Source organism: Eptesicus fuscus, chromosome 2 (assembly GCF_027574615.1).
Source record: "Eptesicus fuscus isolate TK198812 chromosome 2, DD_ASM_mEF_20220401, whole genome shotgun sequence".
NCBI classification, from domain to species: Eukaryota; Metazoa; Chordata; class Mammalia; order Chiroptera; family Vespertilionidae; genus Eptesicus; species Eptesicus fuscus.
Genome location: NC_072474.1, coordinates 116,604,358 through 116,621,891, shown reverse-complemented (window position 1 = coordinate 116,621,891; position 17,534 = coordinate 116,604,358). Strand labels below are relative to the sequence as shown.

The following is a 17,534-nucleotide window of genomic DNA, read 5'->3' as shown; positions in this document are numbered from 1 at the left end:
GAATAAGAGAGAGCAAGATACTGAAAACCTATTTGAAGAAATAATGACTGAAAACTTCCCCCACCTGGTGAAAGAAAGAGACTTACAAGTCCAGGAAGCGCACAGAACCCAAAACAAAAGGGATCCAAAGAGGACCACACCAAGACACATCATAATTAAAATGCCAAGGGCAAAAGACAAAGAGAGAATCTTGAAAGCAGCAAGAGAAAAACTGTTAATTACCTACAAGGGAGCACCCATACGACTGTCAGCTGATTTCTCAACAGAAACTATGCAGGCCAGACGGGAATGGCAAAAAATATTCAAAGTGATGAATAGCAAGAACCTACAGCCAAGACTACTCTACCCAGCAAAGCTATCATTCAGAATTGAAGGTCAGATAAAGAGCTTCACAGACAAGGAAAAGCTTAAGGAGTTCATCACCACCAAACCAGTATTATATGAAATGCTGATAGGTATTCTTTAAGAAGAGGAAGAAGAAAAAAGTAAAGATAAAAATAATGAACAGCAAATACATATCTATCAACAAGTGAATCTAAAAATCAAGTGAATTAAAAATCTGAGGAACAGAATAAACTGGTGAATATAATAGAATCAGGGGCATAGAATGGGAGTGGATTGATAATTCTCAGGGGGAAAAAGGAGTGGGGGGTACGGGAAGAGACTGGACAAAAATCGTACACCTATGGATGAGGACAGTGGGGGGGAGGTAAGGGAAGGAGGGAGCAACCGGGGGGAGGGGAGCTATGGGGGGAAAAAGGAGAAACAATTGTAATAATCTGAACAATGAAGATTTATTAAAAAAAAGAAAAAACAAACTGATGTAATACTTGAATTCATTAAATTAAATGTTCCATTGACCTCGAACTTAAATTCTTAGTAGTGTTCATTAGCTATATTCTCCTAATATGTAAAACATTAAAACATAGCATATGTAGTAAAGATTCAGTATGTAGTAATTTTCAATCTTTGAGATCAGCAGCCTTAATCTTTGATTGGTTTTCTAAATTCTCCACGATCTCTTTCAGATAATCTTCATCTTTACAAAAATATACATATAATTCTCTTTCCATTTGATGCAGTTTATTAGATGCCAAAATTTTTCTTTTTGTCTTTACATCAGCAAGAATATCAGTGAGAAGATGATTTAGCTTATTCAGTTGAGACTCAACTTGATGAAACTGCTCCGTTAACTCCTAAAAGGAAAATTAAAATGCTTTTAATGCAAGAGCTCTATTGCAACACCATAAATTTAAAATGCAACTTATATGGAAAAAATATAAACGATGTAATCATTCCCACCATTTTAACAATAAATGACCCTCAATTAAAAATCCATAGGTTTAATATAAATTTTATGTAAGATCAATTACAGCAACTCCTGATAGGCAATTTTAAGTGATTCAAAGCAAACTCTTTCTCCCTGAAGAGTATCTGTTATGTAAAAACTGTTCTGCATACTCACACTTTCAACAAATACTAGTATTCCTGAATGCCTACCATGTTCCAAGAACTGTTTTAACTCTATGGATTGTAAGAAAGAACACCATCTCCTTCATGGAGCTTACATTCTGATTAATCAAACCTTGTTTTAACCTAATCTCTATTTATTCTAGACATTAAGAGAAACTGAGAAAGCCTTGAAATAAAGGAATACCAATGAAAAAGAATTACCTCAACAAAAATCTCCATTTTTCCTTTTTTTCCAAATTGTTGTAGAAGATAAAACTACATGATACTCTACAATCCTTCTCACTTCCTAACATGAAAAGCAGCTTATTACCAAGTTTCCATGGCGGTCTAACCAAGTATTTACAGCCAGTATTACTGACCAAAGAGGTTCTCAGAAAACCTGTAGCTCTACCTCCCTCATAACCTTCCACAGGTTCTCAGCATGGTTATAACCTGGGGTACTTGTTATGAATACAGATTCCTATACCTTACTCCACTCTAAATTACTCAAACTCTGGCCCTGGCCGGTTTTGCTCAGTAGTTAGAGCGTCAGCCCACAGATGAAGAATTGCGGGTTCAATTCCCGGTCAAGGGCACATACCTTGGTTGCAGGTACCTGGCCCCAGTCCAGGCAAGAGCGGAGGCAACCAAATGATGAGTCTCTCTCACGTCAAAGTTTCTCTCTCTCTCTCTCTCTCTCTCTCTCTCTCTCTTTCTCTCTCTCTCTCCTCCCCGCTCCTCTCTCTCTGTCACTCTAAAAATCAATGGAAAAAATATCCTCAGGTGAGGATTAAAAAAAAAAAAAAAAGTAAATTACTCAAACTCTGCAACAGGACCAGGAAGCTACATTTCAACAGGCTCCCTGGTAATTCTAATGTACAAGTTCAAGAATGACAGCTTAACATCATAAATGCCAGACAGCAATACTTAAATTACATTTTTTAAAAATCAAGTAGTATCTACATTAAGTGTTCTCCTTTTGAGGAAAAATTTGGTAAATCTTAATACAATGAGAAACAATCTCACCTTTAATTTCAATACTAAAGATCTTAATAACAGTTGCTAAAATAATACTCCAATAAATACTGAAAATGTTCAACTTCATTAACAATAAAAATGTAAGTTAAAATGGATGGCTTTTTGTACCTCACTGGGCTAGGGAAAAACTGAATCATGGCCAAGGCCGGTTTGGCTCAGTGGATAGAGCGTCGGCCTGCGGACTCAAGGGTCCCGGGTTCGATTCCGGTCAGGGGCATGTATCTTGGTTGCGGGCACATCCCCAGTAGGGGGTGTGCAAGAGGCAGCTGATCGATGTTTCTCTCTCATCGATGTTTCTAACTCTCTATCCCTCTCTCTTCCTCTCTGTAGAAAATCAATAAAATATATTAAAAAAAAAACAAAAAACTGAATCATGATACCCCAATAAGATTTAGTAAAATTATCCTATTTTAGAATACAATGCTTCACATGTTAACATATCTGAAATTAACATGCATTTTTATATTGGAGAGCACCGTGTAATTGTTATTGAACAGATATATTCATAAGAAATGTTGTATCACCAACATAAAAAAAAATGTATTGTGGTAAGAACACTTAACAGATCTCCCCTCTTAAGAGGACAATACAGTACTGTTAAATATAGGCACAATGTAGACAGATCTCTAGAACTTTTCATCTTGCATGACTGAAACTTTATACCTGATTAACAACTCCCCATTTCCCCTTCCCCAGTTCTAACAACCATTATTCTACTCTTTGCTTCTATGAGTCTGATTAGTTTACATATCTCACGAGTGGAATCATGCATTTGCCCTTGTGACTTAGCTTATTTCACTTAGCATAATTTCCTCAAGGTTCATCTATGTTGTCACATACTGCAGGATTTCAAGGCTGAGAAATATTCCATTGTATGTATATACCATATTTTCTTTATCCATTCTTCCACTGACAGACATTTAGGTTGTTTTCACACCTTGGCTATTATGAGTAGTGCTGCACGAACATACGAGTGCTAACACCCGTTTGGGATCCTGATTTCAATGCCTTAGTTCAAACACCCAGAGTGGGACTGCTGGGTGACATGGTAGTTCTCCAGTTTGCAGAACCTCCAAACGGTTTCCCCCAGCGGCTGCGCCACCTGGCATTTCCACCAACCGCGTCCCAGTGTTTCTACTTCTCCACACCCTCACAAAGACTCCCTGTCTTTACTTTTTTGATAATAACAGGTGTAAGGTAGTATCTCACTGTGGTTTTGATGCATTTCCCTGATGACCTGTTAGCCATTTGTATTGTCTTCTTTGGAGAAATATTCCTTAAAGTCATTAGCCTACTTTTTAATCTGATTATTGTTTTTGTTTGTTTTGCTATCACCAACATTCTTAATGTTTCTTGTGAAAAAATACAGACTACAACTTTTAATCAAAAAATAACATACAAGGCCCTGGCCAGTTGCACAGTGGTTAGAGCAACAGCCCTTGGGTTCAATTCCCAGGCAAGGACATCCTACCTCAGTTGCAGGTTCCCTAGCACCAGTAGCGGTGGGAAGCGGCTAATGGAGGTGTCTCTCTCAGGTGGCTGTTTCTCCCTCTTTCCCCCTCCCTCTCCTTCCTCCCTGTCACTCTCTATAGAAATGAATGGAAAAAAATATATTCTAGTGAGGAATAAAAAAACCACCACCCTACAACATAGAATAATTGGACTAAATGTGGAGCTTTAGAAATACCATATTTAAATTGGCTATTTTCCCCCTTTTAATGTATATTTTTTAATGTATATTCAAAATATGATAAAGATTTGTCTATCTACACCTAAAAGATATAAGTATAAAATAAAAAATCTAAACAAGAATGTATTGTGTCAGTTTAACAGAAAGTTTTTTTCTTAGCAATTCATAAATTGATAGTATACCATATGATTAATGGTTGACATTTAAATTATACTGGTGGCGCCCTAACCAGTTTGGCTCAGTGGATAGAGCATCGGCCTGTGGACTGAAGGGTCCCAGGTTCGAATCCGGTCAAGGGCATGTACCTTTGTTGCAGGTACATCCCCAGTAGGGGGTGTGCAGGAGGCAGCTGATCGATATTTCTCTCTCATCAATGTTTCTAACTCTCTATCCCTCTCCCTTTCTCTCTGTAAAAAATCAATAAAATATATTTAAAAAAAAATAAATTATACTGGTGGCTTTGAAAAGCAATATGGCAGTACCAAAGGCCAAAAAAAAATTTGCACATTCAAGAAACCAAATAATCCTACTTCCAAGAATTCATCCAAATAAAAGTATTCAACAACAAAAGGCTATATATATGATGTCATTCAAGACCAAACAAGAAAAAGACTATCACAGTATCTAGCAATGGTGAATTGGTTACAGAAATTATGACACAATAATTAAATCAATAGAGTACTGTAACATTAAAAATTAAGAAAATTATTTAGACTTGTGCTATGGACATATCCAAAACTGTATAAGGAACACTGGTAAGTTTATTCAGTAGTGGGTTTTCTTCAAGTAACATATACTCATACTTTGAGTACCTGACAAAACCAAAAAATTAAAAATAAATTGGAGATCCAAGATGACAGTAGAGTAGGTGGAAGTTATACTTACCTCCTCCCAGGACCAAACTAGAATTACAACTAAATTATAGAACAATCAAACTGAATAAGCAACTACATCAAATTAAAAAGTTTTTGTGGCCGAAACCGGTTTGGCTCAGTGGATAGAATGTCGGTCTGCGGACTGAAAGGTCCCGGGTTCGATTCCAGTCAAGGGCATGTACCTTGGTTGCGGGCACATCCCAGGAGGAGGTGTGCAGGAGGCAGCTGATCAATGTTTCTCTCTCATCGATGTTTCTAACTCTCTCTATCCCTCTCCCTTCCTCTCTGTAAAAAAAATCAATAAAATATATATTTTAAAAAAAAATTTAAAAAATTAATAAATAAATAAATAAAATAAAAATAAAAAGTTTTTGTGGCCCTAGCCAGTTGCTCATTGGTTAGAGCGTCAGCCCACAGACCAAAGGGTTGAGGGCTCAATTCCTGGTCAGGGCACATACACATCAATGTTTCTCTCTCTCCAAAAAAAATCAATTAAAGCATATTCATGGGTGAGGATTAAAAAAAATAAATAAAAGAAACAAGTTACTGAATAATACATATAAAATAATACCATGCATATAAAGCTCAAAACATACAATAGGATTTGGGGTAATATTTTCCTCATATGAACATTTTCTTTAGTATCTTTTACAATGAACATTATTTTTAAACCATTTTTAAATACTTGTATGGCAAGCACCCACCTGATCACTAAGCAAAGGCTGGTTTCCTCCTTGATACAAAACATCACAAAGCATGTCCACATCATCATTCAGTTTGGACAGAAAGAAAGAATGTTCTTGAGCAGATTTTGCCAATTGATCTTGTACAAAAGAAACATCCTGTTTTAATTTCTCAGCCACTTCCTCCAGGTTTTCATGGGTTATAAACAATTCTTTCTTTTTATTCTCTCCTTCTAAAAGCTGATGAAGCCTAAAATGTGAAAATAAAAATTAGAGAAAGAAACCCTAAAGTCAGTATAGTTTTCAAAATTACAATCCACTGTATGGGGGCATCTTTTGGGATAGCTAACAACTTAAAAAAATATTAATCTGCCTGCTGTTAAACCAAGCAACTGAAAACATTCCAACTAAAATACTATCTCGCTGATCCAGCGTGGCTCAGTGGCTGAGTGTCAACCTATGAACCAGGAAGTCACGGTTCCATTCCCAATTCTTGGTCAGGACACATGCCCTAGTTGCGGAGGGGGGAGGGAGGGTTCAGCAGCAGGGGGCATAAAGGAGGCAGCCGATCAATGTTCCTTTAGCATGGGGGTTTCTATCTCTCTCCCTTGCCCTTTCTCTCTTAAGTCAATAAAAACATTTTTTTAAGTAAAATATTTAAAAAGTAAACAACAAAGAGCTACAGAAATAGTAATAGCAAACTTGCTATTTCAATCTTGATAAGCCAGGAAGCCACTTTACCAGTTCAAACATTAATGGCAGAAAAATCATACTGGGCAAATGGAAAACTGAGACAGCATTTCATATCTGACCAAAAGGGTCTGCTCTTTTCCTTATAATTATATATACACATACATATACATATACACATACACACACACACACACACACACACACACACACTTAAGGCCCGGTGCATGAAATTCATGCAGGGGGGGAGGGGAGGGGGGTCCCTCAGCCCAGCCTGTGCCCTTGGGCCTAAACCGGCAGTCAGACATCCCCCTCGCAATTGGGGACGCTGCATGCACCAGTGACCATACTTTTCATACAGGTGAAAGGCATCTGGCTGTTGTATGGGCAGCTACATTTTTTTGCCCTGATTATAAACAGTAGTACATAACATGATCCTTCTGAGGCAGTAGTACCATTTCCCCCATCTTATGGGTGGAAAAAATGAAGCAGAGAGAAGTAATTGGCTTTGTCACACAGTTATGTGTCAGAATGAGGGCTGACCACAAAATGTGCAAGCCAGAGTCCATGCATGTCATCACTGCATCATCCTGTTTTTTCAATGTTAGAGTAGCCTTGCCAGGTTTTAATTTTAAATCTAAGAGACTGTTCCCAATAAATAGGGTAGGGTCCCTAGGCCTGGCCGGCAATCAGGGCCAATCTGTGGGGCGACTGGTGGGCAGGGCGAGTGGGCGGGGGGAGGGGGGGGGAGGTACCTTCCCACTGCCTTGGCTGGTGGCCTGGCACCACCTGCTGGCCGGTCCTGCCCCCCAATAGCAACCGCTGGTCACCTCCCCCTGGTGGTCAGTGCACATCATAGCGACCAGTTGTTCTGCCGTTCAGTTGATTTGCATATTAGGGTTTTATTATATAGGAGGATATAATGATATATGTAATATATATTCATGTTAAATGTGGAAGTAGCTTCTGTAGAGCTGATACATATTTAATTATTTTAACAAGTTGCAACAGAATTCATAAAGCCCAAGACTGCCAACTTTGTTCTTGTGGGAACTACACAATTCCAGGGGACAACATTCACATAAATCATGATGTCACTGCCACCCTCTGAAATTTTGCAATGAGGCAGCCCTATCTAGGTCCCTCGTTTCATTAAGAAAAAAAAACAAAGGAATAGATGATTTCCCTCTTGTCCTAGAGAAAAATCAGGAGTAGGATCCAGATTTTTGAGACCTTTGCTTTTGTTAGTTTTTTTTAAATATATTTTTATTGATATCAGAGAGGAAGGAACATCAATGAGAGAGAGAGAAACATCAATGAGAGAGAATCCTTGACCAGAAGCCTCCTGCACGCCCCAACTGGGGCTCGAGCCCTCAACCTGGGCATGTGCCCTGACCGGAAATTGAACCATTACCTCCTGGTTCATAGGTTGACACTCAACCACTGAGCCACGCCGGCCAGGCAAGGCCTTTGACTACTTTAGCCCTCCAATTTCAGTATCCCCATACCATCAATTGCTCACATTCAGAAAAGGTGGGGAGCTAGCATTCACTCTCAGTGATTTCACCTGACTAGACACAGAACTGAAGTCTTCTCCCCTCTCTACTGCTACCTTCTCCAAATGCAGTCAATTCTCTATCCAGCAATACCTATTGTACATAAGCTGTATTCAAACTTCCTGCTGTAAACTCCGGCCCCCATTTATAATAAGGCATCGAATGGTGTTAAAGATGATTAAGACCTGGTATATATTCATTCCTCCAACCCAATTCTCTCAGCTCTACAGAAGCTACTTCCACATTTAACATGAATGGTAAAGGGAGCAAGTAATTAAAAAAGGAAAAAGAGGCATATAAATGTGGGAGAATAAAAAGGCCAAAAATGGAGTGCAAAAATTTTTTTAACCTTCCACAATTTCCACTCAAACTCTCTCTAGTATTTTACAAAACTAAAGGGAAAATAGTTACTTACAACAGAAACAATGAAGCATACCTGTGAGTAGAATAATCCTTGGTATCAATGGTATTCCTTGGATTTATCTGCTGAGATACTGATGGGTCAGCTAGCATTTCTAATTGCTTGTGGAGCATCGTATTACTTTGACTAAGTTCATGAACCAATTTTTCAAGTTGACGATGTATGTCCCAATGCTTTCTCATTTCAATTTCATATGATAACTGCAGAAGTTCAAACGATGCCTTTTGCTTTATCAACTGATTTAAAACGAACTCTTGTCTTGCTGTATAATAGTCTTGTTTGGCAATCTGCAGATCAAAATCTCCCTTCACAACTGGCATATTCAATAACTGGGCATTCTTTTTTACCACAGCAGGCAAACTTTTGTCTTTTATATGAGTAATTTGTTCTTCGAGTTTCAGAATCTGAATGTTCAAGCTAGAAATTTTAGCATCCAAATCATCTTTTCCAAGAACCTACACAAAGAAAGCAATTATATTTCAAACTGTTTGTATAAAGTTCAAATAGCGCCCTAACTGGTTTGGCTCAGTGGATAGAGCGTCGGCCTGTGGACTGGAGGGTCCCGGGTTCGATTCCAGTCAGGGGCATGTACCTTGGTTGCGGGCGCATCCCCAGTGGGGGGTGTGCAGGAGGCAGCTGATCCATGTTTCTCTCTCATCAATGTTTCTGACTCTCTATCCCTGTCCCTTCCTCTCTGTGAAAAATCAATAAAAAATATATTTAAAAAAAAAAATAAAGTTCAAATAGTTTTAAAATTATTTTCACTTTCCATTTTAGATTAGCAGATAATATGCTCAATAATAAACAATTTCCTATTAGCAAAAGCCAAAATCACAGTTTAAAAAGAAAAAGTGTGGACCAAGTCAAGGGTAAAGCCAGTATGAATTGCTAAATTTTAATGCTATTACTACCATATAATATACAGTAATGTTTAGCAAAATAGAGATCTTGTCATTCTTGTCTTAATAAAAATTATTAGCACACTACTCGCTAATTGCAAATGTATGCTATTTCAATTTTTCTCAAAATTAATCACTAGCTATTCTCCTAGTTTGTCAGCTGATTTTATTTTATTTATTTATTTTTTAAATATATTTTATTGATTTTTCACAGAGAGGAAGGGAGAGGGATAGAGAGTTAGAAACATCGATGAGAAACATCGATCAGCTGCCTCTTACACAACCCCTACTGGGGATGTGCCCGCAACCAAGGTACATGCCCTTGACCGGAATCGAACCTGGGACCTTTCAGTCTGCAGGCCGACGCTCCATCCACTGAGCCAAACCGGTTTCGGCAATGTCAGCTGATTTTAACAATTCTAACAAGTCTTTAACAGGACTTCATACATTATTCCAAAGTTTGTCAGTGGTAGTAACTGGTATTCAGCTTCAGAAAGTTGTTTGTTTTTTAATTTATTTTATTTTACTTTATAAAGAGGGAGGGGAAGGAAGGGAGATGAGAGAGGGAGAGAGGACAGAGAGACATCAATTTGTTTCACATATCTATTCATTCATTGGTGGATTCTTGTGCATGCCCTGACCAGGGACCAAACCAGCAACCTTGGCGCATGGGGCAATGTTCCAACCAACTGAGCTACCCAGTCAGGGCTCAGAAAGTTGTATTTTTACTCAACTATCTAGTGGTTAAATTATCAATAAAGCAAGCTGTCCAAGACAGCAAATGACTACCTGCAATACAGCTACACATTCTCAACAAAGAATCAGGGTTTCCAGTCCACTGAACTGGATCTCTGACTTCATTAGCACTATATTCTGATCAGAGCAAACAAGGCAGAATACAATAACACAGCAACAAGGCTCTTTACTCATAAAAATAAGGTTCATACATCATAAAAAAGGAAATTTCAGTGTGTCTGTATCTGAAATCAACACAATTTCAAATTCAGAATACAAAAATACTTTTAAAATTAGTTAAGATAAAATGGTTGGGGCTATAATTACTATTTCTGCCCTCCACTAACATGAGGATCTATTTGTATGAAACACTGACATACATCACAACTAAGCACTGAACAAAGAAAATGTAATGACTTCCTATAGCCTCCTTCCTAAAACACTTTAATATCTACTATATCCGTTACTAAAAATTACAATATTAATCCAGCCTAATTTCTCATACTTACTTTGCTAGTGAAACTATGAAGATTCTCCTCTGCCCATTTTATACTTGATTTCATGCTCATGTTACGTGCTTTCAAGTGAATTAACTGATGTTGAGCACAAATGTATGCTAGCTGCAGCCTAGCCATCTCTAGCCGTCTCTCCTCAAGGATTTCTTGGTTATCATAAATAGATGGTGCTTGTATATCAAAAAGCTGAAAATTTTCTTCATTTGAACTTTCAAATACTTCTTGTATACCCTGAAAGAACTGTTTTTTGGTATATAAGGTTAATGCTGCTGTGCATTGCTCTTCTTGGCTGAGGTACTTTTCCAAGGAAATCTGAGATAAAAACACCGGAGGATTTGTCCCTTGACCCAAATTCGAAGGTCTGAAGAACACCATCAATTTTGCAACTCCATCTGTAAGAGCCTGAAGTTCATTCTTAATCTTAGTAGTCATAGCATTTAGAATTCCTTGACTCTGCTTCAGCTTTTTAGTGGCTGCTTCTTCTTTAGCATTTAACCTCAGAGATTTGTGCCTAGTTACCGAAGCCATCAACTGACATTTATTACGTCGCTGAATTTTTAGGTTCTTTAATTTCTGCAGAGTTCGAACCTCATCCTCTAATTTCTCTAGGTCTTTGTCATCCACGGTAGGTATCTTCAAATTAGAAGTTTTACAGGTTTTAAGAGCTTCATCCAATGCTGCTCCTTCTAGGACGGGCTTGCCGGATTTTTGAAGAATGCTGAAAGCTTCCAATTCTTCTTGAGACAACACGTTCTGTTCATTCACTGTCCCACAAAACCACTTCAAAAATGACTCACCTTCAGCAGTCTCAAACAACCAGTCAAAATCTTCCCCATTAAGAACATCAGCTTTGGGATAACCAATTTTTTTTAATGTTTCCACAAAGTCTTTTCCGCAACTCATGGTTTAACTCCGCAAATTTTCTGTAACTGATAGGGGTTTACGGTACTGATATTTAGAAAATGAATCCAAATACAAACAGAGCTTATTTTATGTTAAGTCCATAGAGAAGGGGGAAAATATTTTTAGAATATATAATGATTTCTCCTAGGGGAGAAAAAAACAAGTGTTAGACCACAAAGAAGGCGACTTTGAAAGGACAACGTAGATAAATATCCAAGGACACTGGTAACATTAACCCAGAGGCAGCTGGATCGGAAACGTTTGATGGGAAAGAGACACAGAACAGGCAGTTAGGGTGGGACTCAAGACCGTGATAACGGAAACCTCCCGTTTTCCCACAGATGAGTGGCTCAAACACACTGCAGTGTCCAGAGCAGCAGCTCCGTTTGCAATTCAGGACGAAGACCAGGCGTCGTGCACTTAAGCAGCCTCCCTCCCCGGCCTTCCTAAGGAAGGAACAGAAATAAACGTGGTCAGCTACACTCACCTCGGCGGCCGAATCCGTCTCCGCCAGACTGGATCAGACTGGATCACCTGGTGCCGGGAGTCGCCCCAGACTGGGTCACCTGGTGCCGGGAGTCGCCCCAGACTGGATCACCTGGTGCCGGGAGTCGCCCCAGACTGGGTTACCTGGTGCCGGGAAAACCGAAGCGTCAGGAACTGCCCGCACCCCGACAGCACGGAAGACCGGAGCCGCGGTGACCTGACAATGGCCCCCCTACCCACCTTCACCGGCTGGTCAGTCTGTCCTGCACTTATGGCGCGTAAAACACACCCAGTCCGCGCCCAGGACAAGCCGCACTACCCGCCAGGGGCACTGGCTGCGCGGCGCCCGGGGCGTCTGCCCGCGTCCCCCACCCCCGCGCCTCAGGCCAGCGCGGGACCCCATCCCCCGCCCCCGAGGCCCTGGCTCTCCCGCCGGCACCCGCCTTGTCCCCGCCCTCACCCGTGGCCCCTCGCTCCCTCAACCCGCGCCCCCGCTTTCACCCCCGGCCGCCGCTCTCCCGCCTCCGCCCCTGGCGCCCCCCGGCCTCCCCCGCACCCCCCTCCCCTGTCCCCCGTCCCCCGCCGCTGGTCCCGGCGGACTCCGACTGCGCCGCTCCTCGCGCTCCTGAGAGTCCCAGGGGCGTCCGGACAAAGGAGGAGGCGGCCCAGTGGTCGACGCCGCTCCCTCAGCCCCGCGCGGCCCAGGACCGCGAGGCCGACGACACTCACCTCAGGAAGCTCAGTCCGCGCCCCTCCGCGGCCACCGCCGCGCTCCGCGCCTCGCCTCGCACTGCCTCACGGGAGCGCTTCCCCGCGCGCGCGCGGAGGACCCAGTCGGCACCGCGGGGCGACTGTCTGCGCAGGCGCGGAATAGACCGCCGCAGGGCCGCAGTAGGCGGGCAACTACTTTCAGGGCGAGCGCTGATTGGCTTCCCGCCTCAGGGGCGAGGCGGGGGCGGGGCCAGGTGCTTGGGGGCGGGGCTGAGCTCTCGCGGAAGGTCGGCCTCGCGGTCCCCGCTGGGCTTTGAGGGCCGGCCTCCCGCCGACCTGTGCTCTTCGCGCGCCGCGGGCTCTTCCGCTCAGTTCCGCCACCCGCACTCCCGGGCCCAACCCTCGCCCCCTGATGGGAGGGAGCGCGGGCGGCGCCAACCCGATCGCTCGCCTGCTGCCTGACCCGGGCAGCCCCGGCCCCGCACCCGTGTCCGGTCAGAGCCCCTCGGAGAAGGCGTGGGAATGAGCGGGTCCTGAGTCTAAAGCGGTCGGAGCAGTGCCTGGGGGGTTACTCGCTTTACAATCTCATGATGAGCCTTTTTTTAAAAATATACTTTATTGATTTTTTACAGAGAGGAAGGGAGAGGGAGAGAGAGCTAGAAACATCGATCAGCTGTCTCCTGCACACCTCCCACTGGGGATGTGCCCGCAACCAAGGCGCATGCCCTTGACCGGAATTGAACCTGCGACCCTTGAGTCTGCAGGCCGACACTCCGTCCACTGAGCCAAAGCGGCCAGGGTGACCCTTACTTTGCAAAAGCAGTTTGAGGGTCAGCCCTCACCTGACCGCTGAGCAAAAGCCGGCTTCCTCCACAATCCCATTTTCTAGACGCACCCTTTAAAACGTTTCATCTCAGGATGGAACGCCATCTCTGGAGGAGGCCCGACGCAGGCTGTGTAGTCAATGAAGGAAAGAGCGCTGAAATGAAGTTGCCGAGTTCCATGCAAACCTGGTTGATGTCCTCCCGGCCAAGGAACCCAGACCTCTGGGGTTCTCACTTGTAGTGGGCGGGGCTCATTTAAATCTATGCCAGGCCCCCTCAAAAAATCGTTTGTGTTTTTTTTTTTAATTTACCAATCTTCTACAAACCAACGCTAAATACGCAAGGTTTCTCTCCACTCCAAATGACTACGGTGGCTTGTTAGACTAGGTCCTAGTCTAGTGTGACATGGGAAGGGCAGATAATCTTCCCTAATGCGTTTAAGGAGAGAGAAAAAGGCTGTCCCAAGGCAGATACCACAAATTAATCTGGAGTTGTTGATACTTTCTATTAATTCTTCATTTGTTTTACTTTTCTATCCTTCTCTTCTAAAAGACAATAAAGCCGTAAATGATCTGAAAAACAACCGCTGCGGGGAGGTCCACTGGGCGGTGCCCTGCCTGCAATGGGAGGAGACGGGCCTGCAGGTGAGCTGCGAGGCTAGGTTAGAGCCTGGACCCGTAGGACCGGCTCAGCCAACAGTGGGGACCGGGATTGGGGTTGTCCTGGGGCAGGAGATCGCTCAGCCGGCTTGTAGGGAGGAAGTGAAGGCGGTGCAGGCAGTGCCTTCAAGAAACTTTGCTGAGGAGGCAAAGACTGAAGGAGAGAGAGGAGCAGCAGGAAGACATGCGATGAGGGGGGTGGGAATGCAGAGCTGGGGGGAGGGTTTGGGTTTTGTTTTGTTTTAAGATGGGAGGAACTCAGGGATATTTATAGACAGTGAAGAGGAACTCAGAGAAGACAGAAGATGCTAACAAGATCCCTGGGGGACAGGAGCGGGAGACCCCAAGCACACGAGGTTGTTCTAGAAGCCCACTTTTCCTCGTGACGCCTGGTTCATTTCTTGGGCCCACAAATTCTCCATGTGATTTTGAATTAGTGACCATAGTTAATTGTTTGAAAGATGTTAGTGGGGCCAAAAAAACAAAAACAAAAAAAAACCCACAAAAAACAAAAGCCCCAAACATAAAAATATAAAGTAAAAACCAATGGATCAGCCCCCAGAGCACAAATGACAAACACAATAGGTTCAACTCTATAGACTTGGAAAGGTGGTTTGCAGCCTTGACTTACTAGGGCATGTCTGTATTTGAGGTTGCACTTGGAACTTAGGGAAGCAAAGACAGAAATACGGTACACTTACTTCCAGGACAAACTCTTTCCCCCGATCAAAACCACTGGGGATGATCCCCACCCCCACCCCAGGAAGCCCAGGGACCCGAGCGGACGAAGTAGACCTGAACGGAGCTGCAGTGTCAGGGTGTCCCTCTGCTTTCCTCCTTCCTGTAGGAGTCTTTCTTCTCCTACTGATATTAAAAGCGCGTTAGGTTTCGGACGATGTCTTTTCACCTGTGTTTAGACTGCAGTCTGATGTTCAAGAGCATTTGGTTTTAGATGTCATTTTCAGTGATGATGGCAGGACTCCATCCCTCAAGCAATGGGGAGAGGGGGCGTGTCCAAGCAGAGGAGCGACATTCTGAGACTCTTAGAAGCTTGATCTGGCCCGGCCAGCACGGCTCAGTGGCTGATCTTCGATCTATGAACCAGGAGGTCACAGTTCAATTCCTGGTCAGGGCACATGTCCGGGTTGCAGGTTCGCGCAGGAGGCAGCCAATCAATGATTCTCTCTCATCATTGATGTTTCTCTCTCTCTTTCCCTCACCCTTCCTCTCAGACATCAATAAAAAAATTTTTTTAAAAAAAGAAAAAGCTTGATTCTGCGCAAAATTAACGAAAAGTGGCAAGAGGCAGGTACAGGGGAGCCTGGTGCACTGGGGAGAGAGGAGGGGGCTGGCTCAGGATACGTGGGCAGAGGGGCAGAGAGCACATGGCTGGATGACTCGGTTTCCAGCCGAACAAGAAAGTGGCCCTTCTGCCTGCTGGCCTTCCGATGCCGAGGGAGCTGAAGGCACGCTCATTCTGCCGGGGGTGGTGGTGGGAGGGCCAAGTTGTCTTCCGTCACGCTGATATTCAGGTGACAGAGGTGAAACCTCAGTCCTCAAACTCGGGAGCTCACCAAGATGGCCTGGAGGTTGGTGTGTGTGTGTGTGTATGTGTGTGTGTGTGTGTGTGTGTCCAGGATGGCTTTGGGGGGACGCGGGCAGCAGAGGGGCTGGGAGGGGGGATGTGGCCCCATAAAGGGCCTCAGGACTGCATGAGGAGGCAGGAGGCACTGAGCTCGGAGGGGTTGAGGGCCACTGGGAGCCAAATGGGAAGGTACTGTGGGGCCAGTGTGCCCAGGGCCTGGCCCAGGGCCGGGAATGAAGGAGCCGGCAGCGTGAAAGGGCCCCCTCTCGGATAGGCCCAGGTTAGACCAGCACCCAGTCTGGATGGCCATAATCCCAGCCAAAATGTGACGGGAAGGGACATGGGAGACGCGGGGCCCGCTCCCAGAGGAGGCCCTAGCTGAGCTGTGAGCCGTGAGCTGAGCTGGGGGTTGGTGGGTGCAGAGGGACAGGGAGGTGGGGCGGGAGTGGGCTCAGGTGGAGGAATAGGAGTGGATGGGAGGGAGCAGGTGCCGGATTCACACCGGAGGTGGCTGCCTAGGAGACGGGCCAGGGGTCCCCCTGGGGCTGCTTGCTGGAAGCCAGGCCTGAAGTAGGGAGATGGGGTTTGTGCTGATCATGTGAACGTGCTCAGCACAGCCCCAAAGCCCTCCTGCCCAGTGAGGAAGTGGTGACTGTGGGTCACTAACATTTGGAACCCCAACGCCCCCTTTATATGTGGACCCAGCTGCATCCCAGTAGGAAGGCCCCAGGGGGGGTCACACGGGCTCAAGAGGCCAGAGTACTGCGGCCTGCTGCTATGGGAGAGAGGAGGGACACCGATCCTCCCCCCAGGACACCCCAAAGCTGCCGGTGGGTCGCCTCCAGCCATCTCCTTTGCTGTGGCTGCGCGTCCAGGGTGGCAGCCGTGTTCTGGTGCCCAGCTCTCCCTCCCTCTGAGCAGGCATTTCTGCCCCCGCTGTCCTCTGCTGGGGCCTGTCCCCAGCTGGGGCTGCGCCATCACAGCCCTCCCCACACTGCAGGTCCCGAGGGCAGGAGGCAGAGGCCATGTCTAGGACATTCCGGGGATGGGATGCTGAGGACAGATCCAAGGTGGGTGCCTCAGGGGTGTCCAGAGGGCCAGCAGCTGCTGTGCAGATGGGCACACGGAGGCAGGCCAAGGGCACCCACCGAGGACACCTGGGCGGCATGGAGCACCGCAGGGACCGAGCTGTCCCCAGCCCAGCCCAGCCAGCGTGGCTCAGAGGTTGAGCATCCATCTATGAAGCAGGAGGTCGATTCCCAAACAGGGCACGTGCCCAGTTTCGAGCTCAATCCCCAGTAGGGGGCACACAGGAGGCAGCCGATCAGTTTCTCTCCTCATTGATGTTTCTCTCTCTCCCTCTCCCTTCCTCTCTCTCATATCAACAAAAATAATTGCCCTAGCCGATTTGGCTCAGTGGATAGAGCATCGGCCTGTGGACTGAAGAGTCCTGGTTTCGACTGTGGTCAAGGGCACATGCCTGGGTTGTGGGCTCCATCCCCAGTAGGAGGCGTTCAGGAGGCAGCTGATTGATGGTTCTCTCTCATCATTGATGTTTCTCTCTCCCTCTCCCTTCCTCTCTGAAATCAATAAGAACATATTAAAAAGAAGGAAAAAAAAGTCCAGCTGTGACTGTCCAGGGAGGCAGCTGAGGGTGGGGTCTAGGTGGTGGCCAGCAGCAGCGGGGGAGGCCCATGATCCATCGGGTGTCAGAGAGCAAAGGCCCTGGGCAGGGCAGTGAGGGCCGAGAGGCTCCCTGCAGAGGCGGGGGAGAGAGTCAAACACAGGCATGGAAAGAACTAGAAGCCAGAG

At 45.0% G+C, this 17,534-nt stretch overlaps 2 protein-coding genes across 3 annotated transcripts in view; both read right to left on the bottom strand.

Annotated features, from left to right (window-relative positions):
• The window catches only part of POLN (DNA polymerase nu), a 96,832-nt gene extending 84,844 nt beyond the window's left edge, over positions 1–11,988 (bottom strand). Inside the window, exon 1 of the mRNA XM_008150970.3 lies at positions 11,945–11,988. The gene's annotated coding sequence lies outside the window, so the exon portion shown is untranslated. The remainder of the gene's footprint in view (positions 1–11,944) is intronic.
• On the bottom strand, positions 776–12,018 carry HAUS3 (HAUS augmin like complex subunit 3). 2 transcript variants are annotated; one of them, XM_054708581.1, is made up of 6 exons: positions 11,992–12,017; positions 11,818–11,903; positions 10,549–11,601; positions 8,421–8,860; positions 5,760–5,988; positions 776–1,196 (listed from the first exon to the last, which is right to left on the bottom strand). In XM_054708581.1, exons 3-6 carry the CDS (start codon positions 11,455–11,457, stop codon positions 963–965), a joined length of 1,812 nt encoding a protein of 603 aa, XP_054564556.1. In that variant the 5' UTR covers positions 11,458–11,601; positions 11,818–11,903; positions 11,992–12,017; the 3' UTR covers positions 776–962. The 2 variants fall into 2 exon arrangements, with proteins under 2 accessions (XP_054564556.1, XP_054564555.1); XM_054708580.1 differs by lacking the exon at positions 11,818–11,903 and having other exon boundaries at positions 11,945–12,018.
• Positions 12,019–17,534: the final 5,516 nt, after the last annotated feature.